The sequence below is a fragment of the Zea mays genome, chromosome 1 (assembly GCF_902167145.1).
Source record: "Zea mays cultivar B73 chromosome 1, Zm-B73-REFERENCE-NAM-5.0, whole genome shotgun sequence".
NCBI classification, from domain to species: domain Eukaryota; kingdom Viridiplantae; phylum Streptophyta; class Magnoliopsida; order Poales; family Poaceae; genus Zea; species Zea mays.
The window spans coordinates 201143318-201167147 of record NC_050096.1 but is presented as its reverse complement, the minus strand read 5'-3'; the positions used below and the strand labels follow the sequence as shown (position 1 = coordinate 201167147).

General features: G+C 46.4%; 1 protein-coding gene across 1 annotated transcript; it reads left to right on the top strand.

Moving 5' to 3' along the window:
• The first annotated feature begins 220 nt into the window (after positions 1 to 220).
• On the top strand, positions 221 to 1386 carry LOC100273284 (uncharacterized). The gene has a single exon (NM_001147725.2). The coding sequence runs from the start codon at positions 272 to 274 to the stop codon at positions 1034 to 1036; it is 765 nt and encodes a 254-aa protein (NP_001141197.1). The 5' UTR covers positions 221 to 271; the 3' UTR covers positions 1037 to 1386.
• The last annotated feature ends 22444 nt before the right edge of the window (positions 1387 to 23830 follow it).

The window sequence follows — 23830 nt, the reverse complement described above, 5'->3', positions numbered from 1 at the left end:
GTTATCAACTGCAAGTTTTAGATCTGTTGAAGTTGTATATTTCTAATATAAAGTTTGTTTGATGCCACCTTATATGAAAAAAGTTGTGGGGGTTTTTTTTTTGCAAAATAACCTATCACTAACTATACACGAGAGTGATAGATGGACCCCATCTATGATGCAATTATCATACCAACAAAAACAAGGACATACCACAACCAGTCGTGCCATTTTTAGCAAACAACAATAAAGAAAAATATGGAAGCCTGACCACCAGCTACACAACAGTGCAATGGACGAGCTCGTCTGCCCCGCCGCCTCATCATGCAGCTCTCCCTCGCCCACCTCCTTCTTCGCGGCCGGCCACGTACCGGAGCTCGAGTTCGTGTCCTGGGATGTCCCGGAGGAATGGATGGAGGGCACCGACTGGTTCGATGAACCTTTGGATGGCGACGAGGGCTCGCGCTCGGCGGGCAACGACCTGTCCGGCGAACCGCCGGCGCCTGCGCCGAAGCGGCGGCGTGGCCGGAAGCCCGGGCCCCGGACCAACGGCCCCACTCTCAGCCACGTGGAGGCCGAGCGGCAGCGGCGGGACAAGCTCAACCGCCGCTTCTGCGAGCTCAGGGCCGCCGTGCCCACGGTGTCCCGGATGGACAAGGCGTCCCTCCTCGCGGACGCCGCCACCTACATCGGGGAGCTGCGCGACCGCGTCGAGCAGCTAGAGGCCGAGGCGAAGCAGGCCTCGGCCGCTGTCACCACCGCGGTGGCAGCGGCCAGCCACTCGTTCGCCCCCCTGCAGGAGAAGCTGGGGCTGGAGGTGCGGATGGTGGCCGGGCTGGACGCGGCGGCGCTGCGCCTGACGACGAGCGCCGCGCGCCACGCACCGGCGCACCTCATGCTCGCGCTCCGGTCGCTGGACCTGCAGGTCCAGCACGCGTGCGTATGCAGGGTGGGCGGCGTGACCGTGCAGGACGCCATCGTCGACGTTCCCGCCGGGCTGCGGGACGAGCGCTGCCTCCGCGCCGCGCTGCTCCAGAGGCTGCAGCCGAGCGGCTAGTTAGCAGCTTGGTATCCTCGTCGCCGGCCGGCCGGAAAAGCTTGAGCTGATCTACTCCGTCTCCGCCAAATCAAGCCAGCACACCTCGTGTTTCGTTGCCGGATTGCTTGGACGGCGTTCTCAGGCGTCAAATCAGGCTGGCTGCATGTTATCTTCAACCTCATTATTACTGGTGTGTCCACTGATGTTGTTGTCCGCGAATCTGCCGCGCATCTATAGTGCCAGTTTCTTGTTTGTTGGCGTTGTTCTTATCTTCTTTCTTGAGGACATATATATTATGCATCTGCTCTTTCTGAACTGTACGCGCTGTGATTATTTTCCCCACACGACGAGACATCCATTTGTTTCAATGACCTTGTTCATACTGATAGTTGCTTTAACTCTCAACAAGAAGTGTCACTACAAATAGAACATTTTGTACTAGATTCAATAGTTTACTGAACGGTTTGAGAGAGGTAATATTGTTAGTGTTGACGTCTTTTTGGAGCGTCAAACACTCAACAAGAACCGTGGCGGTGCCTTCTGCACAGGGGTGGACGGTCCACGCGCAGGGGCCGGACGGTCCGTGGCCTGGTGCGAGACGCGGTGGTGCTCTCTGCGCAAGGGCGGACTGTCCGCGGCCTGGGGCCGGACGGTCCGCGGCCTGGGGCCGGACGGTCCGCGGCCTGGGGCCGGACGGTCCGCGGCCTGGTGCGCGGCTAGGGCTCCTGCCTGACGACCGGACGGTCCGCGCCCTGGGCCGGACGGTCCGCGCGTACGCAGGGACGGCGGAAGATCGCCGACGGCGCCTGGATCTCGCTCCCGGGAGGGACCCCGTCGGGGAGTAGAGATCTTAGGTGGTGTCTAGGCTCGGGTAGACCGACCTAGACTCCTCTAATCGACGTAGAGTCGAGGAGAGACGGAGAATTTGGGGATTGGAAGGCTAAACTAGGGCTAAACTAGAACTACTCCTAAGATAAAATGTGAAATAGAAGTTGTATTGATTCGATTGATGATGATAAATCGGCCGTAGACCTCTCTTTTTATAGAGGAGGGGGGCTGGACCCTTTACACGACTGGATTCCGAGCTAATTCCGCAAATCTAGCCAACAAACATAGCACAAAACTCGGAACCCTAAACTGCTCTGCGCATGTGCGGACCGTCCGGCCCACAGGCGCGGACTGTCCGGACCGCGGACCGTCCGGCCTCAGGGCCGGACCGTCCGCTCGCTCAATTTGGGGCTCAACATATGCCCCCCTGCCTTTTGGTGGAGCTGAGCAAACCAAAAGCAACTAACTCGATGTGATTACATCGGTTCTCTTAGGCATCTTGCCATATACTAGGATGATACTGTTTGAGGAAACGCCCATTCAAAGCCTTAGGCAAGTCCTTGCCTTGTAATGTTTGTAGTAAATAGACGTTGCCAGACATCACCTGTTTTACTTTATAAGGACCTTTCCAGCTTGGCGACCATTTTCCAAACTTCCGGTCTTTACTCCTTAGAGGCAGGATGGTCTTCCACACCAGGTCCCCTACTTGAAATGACTTTGCTTTGACCTTCTTGTTGTAGGCCCTGGCTACCATGATCTTGTCCTTTTCTATTGCTCCCAAAGCTGTCACCCTCTTGCCGGTTACCTCATCAATATTATCCATCATCGAATTGTAATAATCAGTGATGGTTAGATCATTTTGTCTGGCGAACCTGACAGCATTCAAACTTATTTCCACAGGCAACACTGCTTCCTGCCCATAGACAAGCTCAAAAGGAGACACTTTAGTAGCACTATGTTTAGATATCCTGTGAGCCCATAAAGCTTCGGACAAAATCTTGTGCCAATGCTTAGGATTATCAGATATCTTCTTTTTTATCAAGTTGATCAATGTCCTATTACTAGACTCGGCCTGTCCATTGGCCTGAGCATAATATGGAGATGAATTAAGCAACTTAATTCTATATAATTCAGCAAATTCACGTACCTCCTTTGACATAAAAGAAGTCCCTTGATCTGTAGTCAAGGTCTGGGGAATGCCGAATCTATGAATAATATGCTCAGTTATGAACTCAATTACCTCCTTGTGTGTCATGTTCTTCAGAGCAACGGCTTCAGTCCATTTGGTAAAGTAGTCAGTGGCCACTAACACGAACCGATGCCCTTTTGATGATGAAGGATGAATTTCTCCAATAAAGTCTAATCCCCATCCTCTAAACGGCCAAGGCTTGATGATGGGATGTAATTCGGCTGCAGGGACCAACTGTAGGTCGCCGAATTTTTGACACACTTGGCAACCCTTGTAGTACTTGAAACAATCAGCTATCATACTAGGCCAATAAAAACCGGACCTTCGCAACAACCACTTCATTTTTGGAGCTGATTGATGAGTACCACAAATCCCCTCATGTACTTCGGCCATGGCTAATATAGCATCATCTGGGCCCAAGCACTTAAGCAGGATGTCATTGACTGTTCGGCGGTAAAGTTCGTCACTCATCAAAACATACTTGAAAGTTGTTCGCCGAATGTTTTTATCTGTTTTGATATTGGGATTTCGTAAATAATTAAGTATAGGTGTCCTCCAATCTCTTGCATCGGCTTCATTGTCAGCCGAATCGATTAAGAGAACATTTCTGGTAACCCCGGACGGTCCGGCGCCACCACGCGGACGGTCCGCGACCTGGGAATTTGGCTCTGCACTGGTTATCAGATTTTCAGTTTTGTGAAACTTCCCTCTCTTTATCCGATAACCTGATGCATCTTGTGCCAAACCGTTAGCTCTATGATTCTCAACTCTAGAGATATGCCGAATACTGAATTCGTCAAAAGAATGAATTATGCTCCAACATCTCTCAAGGTGACTATTTAGAGTACTATCAAAACATTGATATTCTTCTAACACTTGTTGGACAACCAGCTGAGAATCACCAAATACCTTCACATGTTTTACTCCCATACCATTTAAAAGTTCTAAGCCGAATAGGAGGGCCTCATATTCAGCTTGATTATTAGTGCAATAAGTTTTCAATCGGCTAGAGAAGTCAAAGGAGACATTACTTGGTGAAACAAGCACAATGTCAATTCCTTGCCCTTCATTGCAAACCGATCCATCAAAATATAAAGTCCAAGGAGTAATAGTGAGGTATGACATGTCTAGTTCATGGATATCATTAACCCGATGTTCTACAATGAAATCCGCTATGACTTGGCCTTTCATAGATTTCAATGGTTCATAGGCCAAGTCATATTCTATGAGTGCATAAGCCCACTTACCAATTCTACCACTCATAATTGGGTTATGCAACATGTATTTGATCACATCGGCTTGACCAGAAACAGTGCAACGACTAGACAGTAAATAACATCTACATTTGGTACATGCAAAAAACAAGCATAAGCATAACTTTTCAATAAAAGTGTACCTTGTTTCAGCATCCACCAACCTTCGGCTTAGATACGTCACCACATGCTCCTTCCCCTCAGTTTCTTGTGTCAGAACAGCCCCAACGACCTTATCCTCAGCTGCAATGTACAATTGGAATGGTACTCCTGCTCGTGGTGCTTTTAATACGGGAGCCAAAGATAAGTATTTTTTGATGAGATCAAAAGCTTCTTGTTGTTCTGCCCCCCAAGCGAATTCGGCATCATTCTTCAGCCGAAGAATAGGGGTGAACACATCAATCTTCCCGGCTAGGTTAGAAATAAACCTTCGTAAATAATTCACCTTGCCGAGAAACCTCTGTACCTCGACCTTACAGGTCGGAGGTCCCACATTCCGAATAGACTTGATTCGGTCAGGGTCTATCTCTATACCATGTTCATGTATGACGAATCCTAAAAACTGAAAGGGAAATGTGCCCTTGGGCCATTTCTAAGTATTTTGGTGATTGAGTGCCAACACAAGTGCTTAAATGTGAATTCATGCTTATGGATGGACAAAGTGCAAAACAAGAGCAAAGGTATGTTTCTAAGTCTTAGTACATTGGTTTTGTGTACTAATATACTTGTCTAAGTATTAGAAACAGAAAGAAGAAGAAAAGAGAAGAGTTGGCTGTGTACAGCCAAAAGGCTGTTTCGGTCTGGGGCACCGGACTGTCCGGTGGTGCACCGGACAGTGTCCGGTGCGCCAGGCTGCCTCGAGCGAAGTGGCCGCTCTCGGGAATTCGCCGACGGCGTACGGCTAAAATTCACCGGACTGTCCGGTGTGCACCGGACTGTCCGGTGAGCCAACGGTCGGCCGGGCCAACGGTCGGCCGCGGAATCTGCGCGCGACACGTGGCCGGGCCAACGGCTAGAAGGGGGCACCGGACTGTCCGGTGTGCACCGGACATGTCCGGTGCGCCAACGGCTCCAAGTCTGCCAACGGTCGGCTTCGCTATTTAAGGAAGGAAATCGGGCACCGGACAGTGTCCGGTGTGCACCGGACTGTCCGGTGCACCCGACGACAGAAGGCAAGATTGGCCTTCTGGATTTGCTCTCAACGGCTCCTAGCTGCCTTGGGGCTATAAAAGGGACCCCTAGGCGCATGGAGGAGGAAACCAAGCATTCCTACAACATTCCTAAGCACCAAGACATTGATCTCGCGCATTCGTTTCATTGTGATAGCATATAGAGCTCTTGTGGAGTTGTGAACTCTTTGAGTTGTGTTGCGAGCTCTTGTTGCGACTTGTGTGCGTGTTGTTGCTCTGATCTTTTGAAGTCTTGTGTGCGTTGCTCATTCCCCCTTGCTCTGTGTTTCTTTGTGAACTTCAATTGTAAGGGCGAGAGGCTCCAAGTTGTGGAGATTCCTCGCAAACGGGATTGAGAAAAAGCAAGCAAAACACCGTGGTATTCAAGTGGGTCTTTGGACCGCTTGAGAGGGGTTGATTGCAACCCTCGTCCGTTGGGACGCCACAACGTGGAGTAGGCAAGCGTTGGTCTTGGCCGAACCACGGGATAAACCACTGTGTCATCTCTGTGATTGATCTCTTGTGGTATTGTGTTTTGTTGAGACTCCTTTCTAGCCACTTGGCAATCATTGTGCTAACACTTAACAAGTTTTTGTGGCTATAAGTTTAAGTTTCCCAGGATCACCTATTCACCCCCCCTCTAGGTGCTCTCAATTGGTATCAGAGCCGTTCTCTTCAAGAAGGGACTAATCGCCCGAAGAGATGGATCCTAAGGGGAAGGGAATCGTGATCAACGACAAGGAGAAGGAGTCCTTCGTCAACGAGCCGAAGGATGACAAACCTACTGACTCGGGCTCGGGCCACAAGCGCAAAGATGGGAAGAAGAAGAAGACAAGGCGCATCAAGGAGATTGTCTACTACGACGATAGCGATGAGTCTACTTCTTCCCAAAAAGACGACGACAACGACTACAGGAAGACGGTCAATTCGAACTTTTCATTTGATTATTCTCGTATTCCACATAGTTCGAATTCGCATTTGCTTTCCATTCCTCTTGGCAAACCTCCACACTTCGATGGGGAGGACTACGGATTTTGGAGTCACAAAATGCGTAGTCACTTATTCTCTCTCCATCCAAGCATATGGGAGATTGTAGAGAATGGAATGAAATTTGATAGCTCAGATAGCCCTATGCTTATAAATGAACAAATCCATAGAAATGCACAAGCTACTACTGTTCTATTAGCATCTTTGTGCAGGGAAGAGTACAATAAGGTGAGCGGCTTGGACAATGCCAAGCAGATATGGGACACCCTCAAGATCTCTCACGAGGGGAACGACATCACCATGCTTACTAAAATGGAGTTGGTGGAGGGCGAGCTTGGACGATTCGCAATGATAAGGGGAGAGGAGCCAACCCAAACTTACAACCGGCTCAAGACCCTTATCAACAAAATAAGGAGCTACGGAAGCACGTGATGGACGGACCACGACGTCGTCCGCCTAATGCTAAGGTCCTTTACCGTTCTTGATCCTCCTCTCGTAAACAATATTCGTGAGAATCCTAGGTACACGATGATGACGCCCGAGGAGGTACTCGGTAAATTCGTAAGCGGGCGAATGATGATTAAAGAAGCAAGGTACGTGGACGACGCCTTGAATGGACCGATCAACGAGCTGCAACCTCTTGCTCTCAAAGCAACAAGAAGCAAGGAGGCGCTACCTAGAAAGGTGGCACAAATTGAGGCGGCCGGACTTAATGATGAAGAGATGGCTCTCATCATCAAACGCTTCAAAACGGTGCTAAAGGGTCACAAGGGGCAGCCAAGCAAGACCAAGACAAAGGGGAAACGCTCATGCTTCAAATGCGGTAAGATTGGTCATTTTATTGCTAACTGTCCCGATGATGAAAGTGACCAGGAACACGGGAGCAAGAGGGAAAAGAAGAAAAATTACAAGAAGGCCAAGGGCGAGGCACATCTAGGAAAGGAGTGGGACTCGGATTGCTCCTCTTCCGACTCCGACAATGAGGGACTCGCCGCAACCGCCTTCAACAAATCAGCCCTCTTCCCCAACGAGCGTCACACATGCCTTATGGCAAGGGAGAAGAAGGTATGTACTCGGAACTCTACCTATGCTTCTTCAAGTGAGGACGAATCTAGTGATGAGGATGAAGTAGACTACTCATGTTTGTTTAAGGGCCTAGATAGAACCAAGGTAGACAAAATTAATGAGTTGATTGATGCCTTGAATGATAGGAATATACTTTTAGAAAAGCAAGAGGATTTGTTGTATGAAGAACATGATAAATTTGTAGAAGCTCAGAAATCTCTTGCTCTAGAAATTAAGAGAAATGAAATGCTCTCTAGTGAACTGTCTTCTTGTCATGAAACTATTGCTAAGTTAAAGAGTTTTAATGATGATTTAAATGCTAAACTAGAAGTAGCGAGTAAATCTAATTCTTGTGTAGAAATTGTTGAAACTTGTAATAGGTGTAAAGATATTGACATTGATGCTTGTAGTGATCATTTAGTTTCAATTTCCAAATTAAATGATGAATTAGCTAGTCTTAATGCCCAACTTAAGACTAGCAAGAATGAATTTGACAAGCTAAAATTTGCAAGGGATGCCTACACGATTGGTAGACACCCCTCAATTAAGGATGGACTTGGCTACAAAAGGGAAGCCAAGAACTTGACAAGCCATAAGGCTCCCATCTCCGCCAAGGAGAAAGGGAAGGCCCCTATGGCTAGTAGTGTGCAAAAGAACCATGCCTTTATGTACTATGATAGAAGACAACCTAGAAATGCTTATAGGAGTTGTAATGCATATAATATTTATGATTCTCATGACATGTTTGCTTCTAGTTCTTTCTATGTGCATGATAGAAATGATGGTAGGAGAAATGTTGTTCATAATATGCCTAGGAGAAATGTTGTTAATGTTCCTAGGAAAGTTAATGAACCTTCTACAATATATCATGCTTTGAATGCTTCCTTTGCAATTTGTAGAAAGGATAAAAAGATAATTGCTAGGAAGTTAGGGGCAAAATGCAAGGGTGATAAAACTTGCATATGGATCCCTAAGGAAATTGTAACTAACCTTGTAGGACCCAACAAGAGTTGGGTACCTAAGTCCCAAGCCTAAATTTGCCTTGCAGGTTTATGCATCCGGGGGTTCAAGCTGGATTATCGACAGCGGATGCACAAACCATATGACGGGGGAGAAGAAGATGTTCACCTCCTACGTCAAGAATAAGGATTCCCAAGATTCAATTATATTCGGTGACGGGAATCAAGGCAAGGTAAAAGGGTTAGGTAAAATTGCAATTTCTAATGAGCACTCTATCTCTAATGTGTTTTTAGTAGAGTCTCTTGGATATAATTTGTTATCTGTTAGTCAATTATGCAATATGGGATATAACTGCCTATTTACAAATGTAGATGTGTCTGTCTTTAGGAGAAGTGATGGTTCACTAGCTTTTAAGGGTGTATTAGACGGCAAACTTTACTTAGTTGATTTTGCAAAAGAAGAGGTCGGTCTAGATGCATGCTTAATTGCTAAGACTAGCATGGGCTGGCTGTGGCATCGCCGCTTAGCACATGTGGGGATGAAGAACCTTCACAAGCTTCTAAAGGGAGAACACGTGATAGGTTTGACTAACGTGCAATTCGAAAAAGATAGACCTTGTGCAGCTTGTCAAGCAGGTAAACAAGTGGGAGGAGCACATCACAGCAAGAATGTGATGACCACTTCAAGACCGCTGGAGCTGCTGCATATGGACCTCTTCGGACCCGTCGCCTATCTGAGCATAGGAGGAAGTAAGTATGGTTTAGTTATTGTTGATGACTTTTCCCGCTTCACTTGGGTGTTCTTTTTGCAGGATAAGTCTGAAACCCAAGGGACCCTCAAGCGCTTCCTCAGGAGAGCTCAAAACGAGTTTGAGCTCAAAGTGAAGAAGATAAGGAGCGACAACGGGTCCGAGTTCAAGAACCTTCAAGTAGAGGAATTCCTTGAGGAGGAAGGGATCAAGCACGAGTTCTCCGCTCCCTACACACCACAGCAAAACGGTGTGGTAGAGAGGAAGAACAGGACGCTAGTCGATATGGCAAGGACGATGCTTGGAGAATTCAAGACCCCCAAGTGTTTCTGGTCGGAAGCCGTGAACACGGCTTGCCACGCCATCAACAGGGTCTACCTTCATCGCCTCCTGAGGAAAACTTCGTATGAGCTACTAACCGGTAACAAACCCAATGTATCTTACTTTCGTGTATTTGGGAGCAAGTGCTACATTCTAGTGAAGAAGGGTAGAAATTCTAAATTTGCTCCCAAAGCTGTAGAAGGGTTTTTGTTAGGTTATGACTCAAATACAAAGGCGTATAGAGTCTTCAACAAATCATCGGGTTTGGTTGAAGTCTTTAGCGACGTTGTATTTGATGAGACTAATGGCTCTCCAAGAGAGCAAGTTGTTGATTGTGATGATGTAGATGAAGAAGATGTTCCGATGGCCGCTATACGAACCATGGCGACTGGAGAAGTGCGACCACAGGAACAAGATGAACGAGATCAACCTTCTTCCTCAACAACGATGCATCCCCCACCTCAAGATGATGAACAGGTTCATCAAAAGGAGGCGTGTGATCAAGGGGGAGCACAAGATGTTCACGTGATGGAGGAAGAAGCGCAACCGGCACCTCCAACCCAAGTTCGAGCGATGATTCAAAGGGATCATCCCATCGACCAAATTCTGGGTGACATTAGCAAGGGAGTAACTACTCGATCTCGATTAGTTAATTTTTGTGAGCATTACTCCTTTGTCTCTTCTATTGAGCCTTTCAGGGTAGAGGAGGCCTTGCTAGATCCGGATTGGGTATTGGCCATGCAGGAGGAACTCAACAACTTCAAGCGCAATGAAGTGTGGACACTGGTGCCTCGTCCCAAGCAAAATGTTGTGGGAACCAAGTGGGTGTTCCGCAACAAACAGGACGAGCACGGGGTGGTGACGAGGAACAAGGCTCGACTTGTGGCAAAAGGTTATGCCCAAGTCGCAGGTTTGGACTTTGAGGAGACGTTTGCTCCTGTGGCTAGGCTAGAATCAATTCGTATCTTGCTAGCATATGCCGCTCACCATTCTTTCAGGTTGTTCCAAATGGATGTGAAGAGCGCTTTCCTCAACGGGCCAATCAAGGAGGAGGTGTACGTGGAGCAACCCCCTGGCTTCGAGGATGAACGGTACCCCGACCACGTGTGTAAGCTCTCTAAGGCGCTCTACGGACTTAAGCAAGCCCCAAGAGCATGGTATGAATGCCTTAGAGACTTTCTAATTGTTAATGCTTTCAAGGTTGGGAAAGCCGATCCAACTCTCTTTACTAAGACATGTGATGGTGATCTGTTTGTGTGCCAAATTTATGTCGATGACATAATATTTGGTTCTACTAACCAAAAGTCTTGTGAAGAGTTTAGCAGGGTAATGACGCAGAAATTCGAGATGTCGATGATGGGCGAGTTGAACTACTTCCTTGGGTTCCAAGTGAAGCAACTCAAGGACGGCACCTTCATCTCCCAAACGAAGTACACGCAAGATCTGCTAAAGCGGTTTGGGATGAAGGACGCCAAGCCCGCAAAGACTCCGATGGGAACCGACGGACACACCGACCTCAACAAAGGAGGTAAGTCCGTTGATCAAAAAGCATACCGGTCAATGATAGGGTCTTTACTTTATTTATGTGCTAGTAGACCGGATATTATGCTTAGCGTATGCATGTGTGCTAGATTTCAATCCGATCCTAAGGAGTGTCACTTAGTGGCGGTGAAGCGAATTCTAAGATATTTGGTTGCTACGCCTTGCTTCGGGCTCTGGTATCCAAAAGGGTCTACCTTTGACTTGGTTGGATACTCAGATTCCGACTATGCTGGATGTAAGGTCGATAGGAAGAGTACATCAGGGACGTGCCAATTCTTAGGAAGGTCCCTGGTGTCGTGGAACTCTAAGAAACAAACCTCCGTTGCCCTATCCACCGCTGAGGCCGAGTATGTTGCTACAGGACAGTGTTGCGCGCAACTACTTTGGATGAGGCAAACCCTCCGGGACTTTGGCTACAATCTGAGCAAAGTCCCACTCCTATGTGATAATGAGAGTGCTATCCGCATGGCGGAAAATCCTGTTGAACACAGCCGCACAAAGCACATAGACATCCGGCATCACTTTTTGAGAGACCACCAGCAAAAGGGAGATATCGAAGTGTTTCATGTTAGCACCGAGAACCAGCTAGCCGATATCTTTACCAAGCCTCTAGATGAGAAGACCTTTTGCAGGCTGCGTAGTGAGCTAAATGTTTTAGATTCGCGGAACTTGGATTGAATTGTAGCATACATATGTTTATGCCTTTGATCATGTTCATTCTGCATTTTGTTGCTTATTGTGGTGCTCAAGTTGTACAAACATTCCCTGGACCTCACAAGTCCTTGTGTAAGTGATGCACATATTTAGGGGGAGTTGTGTTACAACTTGACCCTTTGAGACTAACCATATGCTTGAGTTTACTTGATTTAGTCTCGAAGGAGAATTGAAAGGGAAAAGGTGGACTTGGACCATGAAAGACTTCCACTGCACTCCGATGAGAGGGTAACTTATTCCAAGTTCATCTCATGAACTCTTATTGCCATTTGCTCTTAATTGAAGATTTTGGTGAGGCAATGGGGTTATCGGGCCAAGATTGATCCCGTTTTGGTGCTTGATGCCAAAGGGGGAGAAAATAAAGGCCAAAGCAATAGATGGATCAGCTACCACTTGAGAAATTTTGAAAATAGTAGAATAGAGCTTTTGGTTTGTCAAAACTCTTGCATTGTCTCTTTTGTCAAAAGTTGGCCTCTTGTGGGGAGAAGTGTTGATTATGGGAAATAGGGGGAGTTTTTGAAATCTTTGATCAATCTCTTTCGAATGACTCTCTTTATGCTTCCACATGTGTGTTTGACTTAGAGATAGAGATTTGAGTTTGATTTGCAAAAACAAACCAAGTGGTGGCAAAGGATGATCCATATATGCCAAAAATGAATCAAAATAAATTTGAGTTTTATTCGAAGTGATTTTGCACTTATTCTAGTTGCTTTATGTTGTGTTGGCATAAATCACCAAAAAGGGGGAGATTGAAAGGGAAATGTGCCCTTGGGCCATTTCTAAGTATTTTGGTGATTGAGTGCCAACACAAGTGTTTAAATGTGAATTCATGCTTATGGATGGACAAAGTGCAAAACAAGAGCAAAGGTATGTTTCTAAGTCTTAGTACATTGGTTTTGTGTACTAATATACTTGTCTAAGTATTAGAAACAGAAAGAAGAAGAAAAGAGAAGAGTTGGCTGTGTACAGCCAAAAGGCTGTTTCGGTCTGGGGCACCGGACTGTCCGGTGGTGCACCGGACAGTGTCCGGTGCGCCAGGCTGCCTCGAGCGAAGTGGCCGCTCTCGGGAATTCGCCGACGGCGTACGGCTAAAATTCACCGGACTGTCCGGTGTGCACCGGACTGTCCGGTGAGCCAACGGTCGGCCGGGCCAACGGTCGGACGCGGAATCTGCGCGCGACACGTGGCCGGGCCAACGGCTAGAAGGGGGCATCGGACTGTTCGGTGTGCACCGGACATGTCTGGTGCGCCAACGGCTCCAAGTCTGCCAACGGTCGGCTTCGCTATTTAAGGAAGGAAATCGGGCATCGGACAGTGTCCGGTGTGCACCGGACTGTCCGGTGCACCCGACGACAGAAGGCAAGATTGGCCTTCTGGATTTGCTCTCAACGGCTCCTAGCTGCCTTGGGGCTATAAAAGGGACCCCTAGGCGCATGGAGGAGGAAACCAAGCATTCCTACAACATTCCTAAGCACCAAGACATTGATCTCGCGCATTCGTTTCATTGTGATAGCATATAGAGCTCTTGTGGAGTTGTGAACTCTTTGAGTTGTGTTGCGAGCTCTTGTTGCGACTTGTGTGTGTGTTGTTGCTCTGATCTTTTGAAGTCTTGTGTGCGTTGCTCATTCCCCCTTGCTCTGTGTTTCTTTGTGAACTTCAATTGTAAGGGCGAGAGGCTCCAAGTTGTGGAGATTCCTCGCAAACGGGATTGAGAAAAAGCAAGCAAAACACCGTGGTATTCAAGTGGGTCTTTGGACCGCTTGAGAGGGGTTGATTGCAACCCTCGTCCGTTGGGACGCCACAACGTGGAGTAGGCAAGCGTTGGTCTTGGCCGAACCACGGGATAAACCACTGTGTCATCTCTGTGATTGATCTCTTGTGGTATTGTGTTTTGTTGAGACTCCTTTCTAGCCACTTGGCAATCATTGTGCTAACACTTAACAAGTTTTTGTGTCTATAAGTTTAAGTTTCCCAGGATCACCTATTCACCCCCCCTCTAGGTGCTCTCAAAAACTTACCAGCCGACACTCCAAAAGCACATTTACGTGGGTTCATTTTCAAACCATACTGACGCATTTTATCAATGGCTTTGCGCAAATCAGCTATATGAGAACTAAACTCAGCCGATTTGACTACAATATCATCAATATAAACTTCCACAGTGTTTCCTAATAATTCATGGAAGATCAAATTCATAGCCCTCTGATAAGTAGCACCAGCATTTTTCAGACCAAATGTCATGACAACCCACTCGAATAAACTAATGAAGCCTGGACATATAAAGGTCGTTTTAGACGCATCCTCTTCGGCCATGAAAATCTGATTATATCCGGCATTACCATCAAGGAAGCTAATAATTCTATTTCCTGATGCATTATTGATTAATGTGTCGGCTATGGGCATGGGGTATTCGTCTTTAGGAGTTGCTCTATTTAAATTGCGAAAATCAATGCATACTCTAAGTTTACCTGACTCCTTCTTCTCCACCGGCACAATATTGGAGACCCACTCTGCGTATCTGCAAGGTCTGATAAAATCAGCTTCTAGCAGCCGGTGGATTTCGTCCTTGATGCGTGGGAGAAGATCTGGACGAAATGTTCTAGCTCTTTGCTTGAAAGGTCTGAAACCAGATTTAATGGGCAGCCGATGCTCTACGATCTCTCGGCTCAATCCAGGCATCTCAGTGTAATTCCAAGCAAAGCAATCTGAATACTCCTTCAATAGACCGATCATCTCATCTCTAGGATCGGTCTCCAGGGTCTTGTTTACAAAAGTCGGCCTTGGAGTTTTACCATCCCCTATGTCAATCTCCTCCAAAGGATCGGCCGATGTAAACCCCTGTCCTAGTTTATCAAGATCTCTGAATTCCTCTATCATGTTCCCCATAGAAGAATTAGAAGATCTTTGTGTGACGGCGGAATTTCCGGTCTCGGAGACCGGATCATCCGTAATACTGTCCTTTTGCTGTGATATATGTTCGGTCTTGAAGTCCGAACCCCTTTGTGAAAGACCAGACCATCCGGCCTTGGCGGCCGAACTGTCCGTGACCAAAGACTCATGAACTTTGTGTGTATTCATCATTTAGCTTTATTTAGGATTTAGCCGATTCTCCATCGGCTCTAGCATTACAGGAATGAAACCTTTCTTATCTATACTTATGAATTGATAATCAGAAAAGTCTACTCCTGTGAGACATGTAGCAGTCTCATAAGTCCAGAGTATAGGGGCATCGGCCACAGCGATGCAGGCCGATACATCAGCATGTACTTGTTCTATGTCATCGCCTACCCATTGTATCAGCATTTGATGTAATGTAGAAGGTATACATTGATTGGCGTGAATCCAATCTCTGCCTAGGATTAAACTGTAATTTCCTTCTACATCAGCGATGAAGAATGCAGCAGCAAGGGTCTTAGTCCCGATGGTTAATTCAACGGACGTGACTCCCCTGGCTTTGATCGAACTATCAGTTCCAACACCGCTGAGGGTCATGTTGGTCTTGACAAGTTCGTCATCTTGTTTACCTAATTTTCTGTATAATGAATAAGGCATTAGATTTACAGCCGCCCCTCCATCTACCAACATCTTAGCAATCGGTATCCCATCAATGTGGCCGCGCACGAAGAGCGGCTTTAAATGATTTACCGATTCTTTTGGTTTAGTAAAGGCGGCTTCTTTAGGACCAAAATCAAACTGGGCAACAACAGGTTCATTGTCGCTGATAATAGTACAATCGGCAGAAAATGTAATAATATTTACATCCATACCTCGGCGTTCTGGAGAAGCCTCGTAGTCGACCAGGTCTTCTCCCAGTAGGTCGTCCTCCTCCATTGATGTTGTCGTGTCATTGGAGGCCTCCTGGTGAACGGCAGACGGTCCGCGCGCGGAGGCCGGACGGTCCGCGTCTGATGCAGGTCGTTCAGACGCTTCCTGGTGAAAGCCGGACGGTCCGTGCGCAGGGGCCGGACGGTCCGCGCCTGGTGCAGATTGTCCAGACGCTTCCTGGTGAGGGACGGACGGTCCGCGCGCAGAGGCCGGACGGTCCGCGCCTGGTGCAGGTTGACTTTCTATTTCTATGGCCGTTTGTTTTTTCTCGACGGCCTTTGGTCTCCATTTCTTTTGCGGTGGCGGGTATAGTGGATGCGTGTCATTGAATATCTTTTCCGCCTCTTTCTCCTGCCTCTCCTTCACTCTTAGGCGCTGTAATTTTCTCTTTTGGGATCGTGTCAATCCCGCCGGGCACCATCGAGGCATGGAGTATTTTGGATCGGCTGTTTTGACAATAGCCGTATCCTTTTTGGTTGTGTTATCCTTTTTGGTTGTGTTGGCCGATTCCCCGAAAATCATCGGCCCTTTATTGTCCCCCTGTGTTGGGGGCCTTCGGCTTACGAAGGTCCTCAAAAACAGGATTTAACAGTATTTCTGGAGTATAATGTGTGAACAGGTATCTTCGGACTCAAGTCGGAATCGCAGCAGATCAGAATAATACGAAGATTGATACAGCGCCGAAGGTGTGAGTAGGAAAGCTTCGGCGTGGTGGCAAAAAATGGAACCGACTTAAAGATGAAAAGGCTATTCAGACCTCGATAGATTACTATAGAATTATTATCAAATGTAAAGGGCATAAATGTAATTTTGTATAGGATGTGTGTTGTGCCTATAAATAGGTGAACAGTACCCCCGTACTGTTCACGCTGATCTGACAATCGCTTTTGCGTCACGCTTGTACTTTTATCTCCTTAAAGCTGAAGGTATCTTTGTAATTCGATGTTATTGTTGTTTCTTCATAATAATAATATGCGATTGTCTATGTTATTCTTCATATTCTTTATAATTCATTCTCCATCATTGTATTTATGAAGGTATACCCTTCATAACCTTTGTCCGAAAAGCATTATATCCTAAGGGGAATAATGCTTCGAAGGACGAAGGACTTTAACGATTAACATTTTTCTATGTTGCCTTGTTCTTAACTCATAGCATTTGAGAACAAGTCCCCAACATTGGCGCCCACCTCCGGTGAACTCACTTCCACTCTGAGTTTTCTGAACACCTTCGGCGATCATAAACCTTCGCTATGGCGCCGAAGAAAGCTTCAGCAACTGGGGCTGCAGCTCTGCAACCGCTGGACCACAATCAGGAGACTGTCTCCCTTCGGGAGGCCCGAAGCCAGAAAAGGAAGGCTGTTAGCCCGACACCGCCAGAGGATGAGATAGACCAAGAAATCAGAGACATGGAGATACTTCATCAACAGGTGCAGAGGAAGAAGGAAAAGATGGCCAGGCTAGCTGAACTGCAAAGGCAGATAGACGAAGCCTCTGAAGAAGTTCGTCATCTTACTCAGGATGAGCAACACCGAAGGCCTCAACACCAAGACCTTCATCAGGAGGGTTTCCCCAACGAAGATGACTGGTATGACAATTTCCATCATGGGAATTTTGTTTTTGATGATGCTTCTCCTCTGTCCGCTGAGCTGCAGGCTACACCTTGGCCTCCGTCTTACAAGCCGCCTCAGCTTCCCATATTCGATGGCCACTCAGACCCGAAGCAGTTTTTGATGAGCTACGAAGCAACAGTATCTTCATATGGTGGCAATGCTGCAGTCATGGCCAAATCTTTTGTTATGGCTGTCAGGAGTGTTGCTCAAACCTGGTATTCCTCCCTTCGACCAGGAACGATCACTTCATGGCAGAAGCTGAAGGACTTGTTGTTAACTAGCTTCCAAGGGTTTCAGACGAAGCCGGTCACTGCTCAAGCTCTATTCCAGTGCACTCAGGATCACGAAGAATACCTTCAGGCGTACGTCCGAAGGTTCTTGCGTTTGAGGGCACAGGCACCAACAGTGCCCAACGAAATTGTCATTGAGGCCATGATCAAGGGGCTTCGACCAGGACCGTCAGCTCAGTACTTCGCTAGGAAGCCTCCCCAAACTTTGGAGAAGCTGCTCCAGAAGATGGACGAGTACATTCGGGCCGATAATGATTTTCACCAAAGAAGGGAGGAGGCTTTCAGGTTTTCTGAAATGACCAGGGGCTTCGGAGGGAGGTTCTATCCGAGGCACGTTAGATCAATTCATAACTCTACCCAAAATGATGATAGAGGGAGCCAACAGCAAAGGCCACAGTGTTCCTCACAAGCTTCGGGGCAACAGCAAGGCTCTTTCCGACCACCAGCTCCGAGAGGTAGAGGCGCCAGGGGCTTCGGTGGAAGATTTGGCGATCAACCGAGAAGAATCTTTTGCTTATTCTGTGGTGAGAACAAAGGTCATACCACCAGGATGTGCCATGTTACCATCCAGAAGCAAAAGGAAATAGCCGAAGCGGCAGCACAACAGGCTCAGCCGAAGCAGGTCATGCACACTGCTTCGTATCATTCGCCTTACATCCCAGAGTATGTAGGCAATCACCCTGCAGTTTCTGTTGCTTCGGCGAGTCAACCTCAAGCTTCCTGGCAACAGCCTCCGCCTCCACCACCGCTGCAACAAGGCCAGCAGCCAGAAGGGAGCCAATATGCTCCACACCAAAGGGACCTCAGAGAACAGTCCGAAGCTCGCACAGTCAACGGCACTATGCCGGAGTCGAAGCACATCTATTGACAAATATCCTACCTCGATAGCAGTCTTTTTCATTCAGTTTTATTTTTCGTGTAATAAAGGACATCTTTTATATTTCATGTAATAGTTTCGTTCTTTGCAACAAGGAAAATATATTTTCTCCACAGGCTTAAGTTGGTGAAGTTTAAAGATTTGTGATAACAAGGAGGACCTTCGAATTATCGAGAATTCTTCGAAGCAACAAAAAAGTCGTTCTAAGGAACGCAGAGTAAGTTTGCTGAAGTCATAAAAAGCCGTTCCAAGGGGAGCGCAGTGTAAGTTTTCTGCTCCAAAGTCGTTCCTAAGGGAATGCAGAGCTTACAGCGAAAAGTCAACGCTGATTCCGCCGAAAGTAAAAGGCGAAGAAGCTCCAAAGTCGTTCCTAAGGGAATGCAGAGCTTACAGCGAAAAGTCAACGCTGATTCCGCCGAAAGTAAAAGGCGAAGAAGCTCCAAAGTCGTTCCTAAGGGAATGCAGAGCTTACAGCGAAAAATAAACGCTGATTCCGCTGAAGTAAAAGGCGAAGAAGCTCCTAAGGGAGGCTTATAGCAAAAAGTCAATACTGATTCAAAAAGATTATGTGATTTATCGCAGGATGTGCCTGTATCTTCGGAACAAACATCATTTTGCATAACATAACATCATCGCATCATTTCGCATAACATAAGCATCATACATCATGCTGCATATAGCACAAAAGGGGGCCATAATATCGACCTTCGAAGAATGTTTCGAAAAAGGGGGAAAATCATGCCAAGTTACAAAGAAATACACTACTGATCTTCGGAAGTGCAACTTCGGAAAATATTTTCACGAAGATTAGATGTTATTCATCAGAATACTATGGATATTGTTGTGACAAATAGAAATTCTTCTTCACGAAGCATGAAAAGAAGGGAAGGTGTTTTTTCGTCAAAGACTCAAAAACGGTACGTAAGTAAAATTTCATGCATCGTAAAGAATTGAGCAGTAAAAACAGGTATATTACATTCAGGGTTACAAAATGTTACACATATTACATTTCAGAAGTTTTTACAATAATGCTTAATCTTCTCTCAAAACTACTTCTGCAGCTTCGTTCAGAAGTCGATCGACAACTTGATCCATGATATCTTCAGCCATCTTTTTAATTTCATCGTCATCTTTAGGCTGAGGGCCCGAAGACGCTTCAGTAGGATCTGAGGGAGGACAGGATACGACTACATTGCTATTACAGATTGCGAGCGAAGTTTAAAATCAAAAGTTACAACACAATAAAAACCATTAGTTAATACCTATCTGTCCTTCGGACCCTGCGCTTTTCTCAGCAGCTTCTGCTATTTTTCTAGCTTCGTGGATCCCTTTTTCGCTTCTTTGGATAATTTCTCGTGCCATTTCTCGGCCACCGTTGTCCCAGATATCGGTGAAAAATTTTCCACCAACCATGCTAGCTTCGGCTGAAGGATCCTTTGTATCTTCGGAGAGCAGGGTGGCTTCGGATTGCGCCAAAATCTTTACATGCTCACAGCCCTTTTTCTCCAGAATGGTGGCAATTCCCCTGGCACCCGAAAAAGCACATATATCTCCACGGCTGTTTAAAATTTCTTCGAAGGCCTCAGCTTCGTGGCTAATCCATTCAATGGGGCCTTCGGGGTTGCCTCTCGTAAAGTTTTCTTCACTTGAAAATGCGCCAACACTGGCGAAGCTAGTTTTCAACTTCTTAACACAATCCATAGATTTGTTATAACATCTCTTCTTGGATGAGCGAAGCTCTTCAACAGTTCCCTCTAAATGATTTGCCCATTGGTCGCTTATTTCTCGTCTCGTTTCTTCAAGTATACGTTCCTCTTTGGCTCTGGCCAATTGTCTTCGAAGATCCTCGATTTCAAGTTTCTGAGCTTCAGCTTGACTTTTGAAAGTAGCTTCGTCTTCTTTTATCCTATTTATCAATGAGTGTAATATTTTATCTTTTTCGAGACCTTCGTTCCTCAGCTCGATTACTTCGGAACGAAGGTTGCTCAGGGCTATAGCGCATCCTTCGTCCTCGGCATCTTTTTGGGCCCTGAGGGCATTGCTAAGTATAAGGCCCTGCAGAGACAAATGTGTGTGCGTCAACACATTTAAGCAAACAGAAAATTTTGATTTCAACAAAAATACGAAGGTCTCAAATTTTGTACCTTTAAACTATTGTACGCCAAGCTGTCGGCCAACTCGTCTTTCGATAGCACCGAGAGTCCGTCTTCTAGAGTTGGGAATCCGAAGCTCTTGCTCATCTCCCGGCAGACAGAAATCTCCTTGCTGTCCGGGAGACAGTACAAGAAGTCTTCTTCTCCGCTGCCGTTGAATATCAACGCCCCTTTTGATATTTTAGTTTCTGGGCATAAAACTGGGCCTCTTGTTTTTCTTTTTCAGACAACTTTTTTCCCGAAGCATGTCGAACAATATATTCAGGGACCGCAGGAGATGCTTCGGGGGCAACAGCACTGATTTCCTCAACAGGAATTGGCTCTAACATTTTTTCTTCTTTCGTGGGCTTTGAAGGCCCAGTTTCGGTCTCAGCCTGTTGCCTTGGAGCTTCGGCATCGAAGACTTTAGTTTCTGTTACGGATGTTTCAGCAGTTTTCTTCGGAGTTGTGTTCGAAGACTTAATTGTCTCCAGAACATCTAGCACAGTGACCATTCTTTTCCTTTTTGGGGTCACCGCTGGGCCCTTTTGGTTTTTTATTGATTCAATATTTGCTGCAGGACTCAAAACTTTTGATGTTTTTGATCCCTCAGTTGCTTCTTTCACTTCTTCCATTTTTTCTGTGGACGGCGCTTCGGCCTTCTCTTTCGTTTCTGGTAACAAAATCTTCGGTTCTTCCAATTCTATCCTCGTTGGCGCTTCGGCCGTTTCTGCGACTTCTGGCAGCAAGGTTGGCTCGGTTGGTTTTTCAGCTTCGGTGGCCGAAGATGTTTCCCCGGTAAACTCAGGCACCGAAGCTGGTTCAATATAGCGCGGCCGATGTGTGAGGACCTTTATCCTCTTTCTTTTCGGTTCTGGCTCGCTAGAAGCAGTTGCAGCTTCTTCTTTCGCAAAGGTTGTGTTTTTTCTTTTTTGCCCTCGAATGGGATAACGATAGTCAGGGTAGACGAACCCGATTGCATCAAACACCCGATTCAGCCTCTTCTTTTTTCGGCCTCCGAAGGCTGCTGACAGTGCAGTATCTTTGGCCTTCGAATAAGCCCCAAGCAGTTCATCACTTAAATTTTCAATGCTTTTTAACCAGTCATCATCTGGCTCAACGAATTTATCTCCAAACTTAAAAGTGTACTTCAACCTGATAAGTCCACTTTCGTCGGTCTCTTTTATGGTTTCTTGCGGCATTTCCCATTTCTCCGCAAGCGGCCATACCCTGAAGGCAATATGCTCTTGTACTAAATCTCTCGTTCCAATAAAGGAACAGATAACGCCGAAGGCTCTCTGGCATTCTTCGGCAGCTTCATTCATTTCAACCTTCGACCTCCGAAGGCCGAAGCTTTGCCAAATGGGGCGCATAATTATACCTTTGATATCTTCTCGTACTGACAGGTCATTCCTCACATAAAACCATTCTGTCATCCAGTCGCCGGGCCATCTCTTCCGAAAGGTTGGCACGGGACAGCTTGACCCGGACCGAGAAGCGAAACTGTAGCAGCCAAAATTATTGTGATATTGTTCCTTACCCCAAGGTTTTGTTTCGTATGATAATTCGTGTATATTGCAGAAACTTTTTGCATCAGGCTTCAGACCTTGGCTTCTCACGGCCCACACGAAGATATTCAGCCTTATGATCGCCTCGGGGGTAAGTTGATGAAGATAGACTTCGAATATTTTCAGCACCTCCACGACAAACTCGTTCAGGGGAAATCGTAGTCCAGCTTTTAAAAAGCTTCGGTACACTACGACTTCATTCTCTTCAGGGTGTGGACAAGTCCTTTCCCCTTCGTCGGCCCTCACAATGGACAGATCCCGGAAATACCTTCCCCTCATGTTGACAAGATGATTTTCTTTGATAGTTGATTTGCCGAAAACCGCATGGCTTGGTCGCCAAGGGCGATCTTCGGAGTCTTCACCACCACTGTCCACATCATAACTGTCGCTGTCACCAGTGTCTTCAGACAAACCTTCCAGAATCTCCTTAGTGATTTTTTCTGTATTGGTCTTCGACATCGCTATAAGAAATCCCAAGTTCTTCTCTTCGTCGAGACTCAGCTTCATCTCAGCAGTAGCCTTCTTATCTTCAGACATCTTCGGAAACACTAAAAAACTGTTTTCAAATCCGAAGCTTCAAAACTAAAAGCTCAGCAAATCTCAGTGCACAAAAGCTAAAAATCGAGTGAGCAGGAGCAGATGGCAAGAGAGCGTGCCAAATGAGTTTGCGGTATGACCGTATTTATATGCCCAGTGCGTTGGAAATTGAAAGGCCCCGCTTGTCAGTGAATGTTGCTATTCTAGCAAAGGGAAGGTGTTTTTTCGGACCTTCGGCGTAAAGCCTTCGTCCATGTCGCAATATAAATTTATTATTTTAAACAAATTAATATTGCGAGGGGCTACTGTTGGGGGCCTTCGGCTTACGAAGGTCCTCAAAAACAGGATTTAACAGTATTTCTGGAGTATAATGTGTGAACAGGTATCTTCGGACTCAAGTCGGAATCGCAGCAGATCAGAATAATACGAAGATTGATACAGCGCCGAAGGTGTGAGTAGGAAAGCTTCGGCGTGGTGGCAAAAAATGAAACCGACTTAAAGATGAAAAGGCTATTCAGACCTCGATAGATTACTATAGAATTATTATCAAATGTAAAGGGCATAAATGTAATTTTGTATAGGCTGTGTGCTGTGCCTATAAATAGGTGAACAGTACCCCCGTACTGTTCACGCTGATCTGACAATCGCTTTTGCGTCACTCTTGTACTTTTATCTCCTTAAAGCTGAAGGTATCTTTGTAATTCGATGTTATTGCTGTTTCTACATAATAATAATATGTGATTGTCTATGTTATTCTTCATATTCTTTATAATTCATTCTCCATCATTGTATTTATGAAGGTATACCCTTCATAACCTTCGTCCGAAAAGCATTATATCCTAAGGGGAATAATGCTTCGAAGGACGAAGGACTTTAACGATTAACATTTTTCTATGTTGCCTTGTTCTTAACTCATAGCATTTGAGAACAAGTCCCCAACACCCTGTATGACAACATCTGCAGTGCCTATTTTGATGATGTCTTTTTTTGTTGTTCTTTGAGTTGCTACAGGCATATGCCCCCCTGCCAGATTGGTCGGCCTAGGAGGCCGAGTAGTCCGGCAATCTTGTTGGGCCTGTGCCTGGTGACCAGATTCAGCAGCGCTCAATCGGTCTTGCACTGGCGGCGCCAACCTATCAAAAACGGATGTTTGGGGTGCCCCCCAGGTGGGGTACTGTGGCATCCCAAATGGATA

Excerpts from the sequence above, each read along its gene's own strand:
- LOC100273284 (NM_001147725.2), top strand. The coding sequence starts at position 272 with ATGGACGAGCTCGTCTGCCCCGCCGCCTCATCATGCAGCTCTCCCTCG.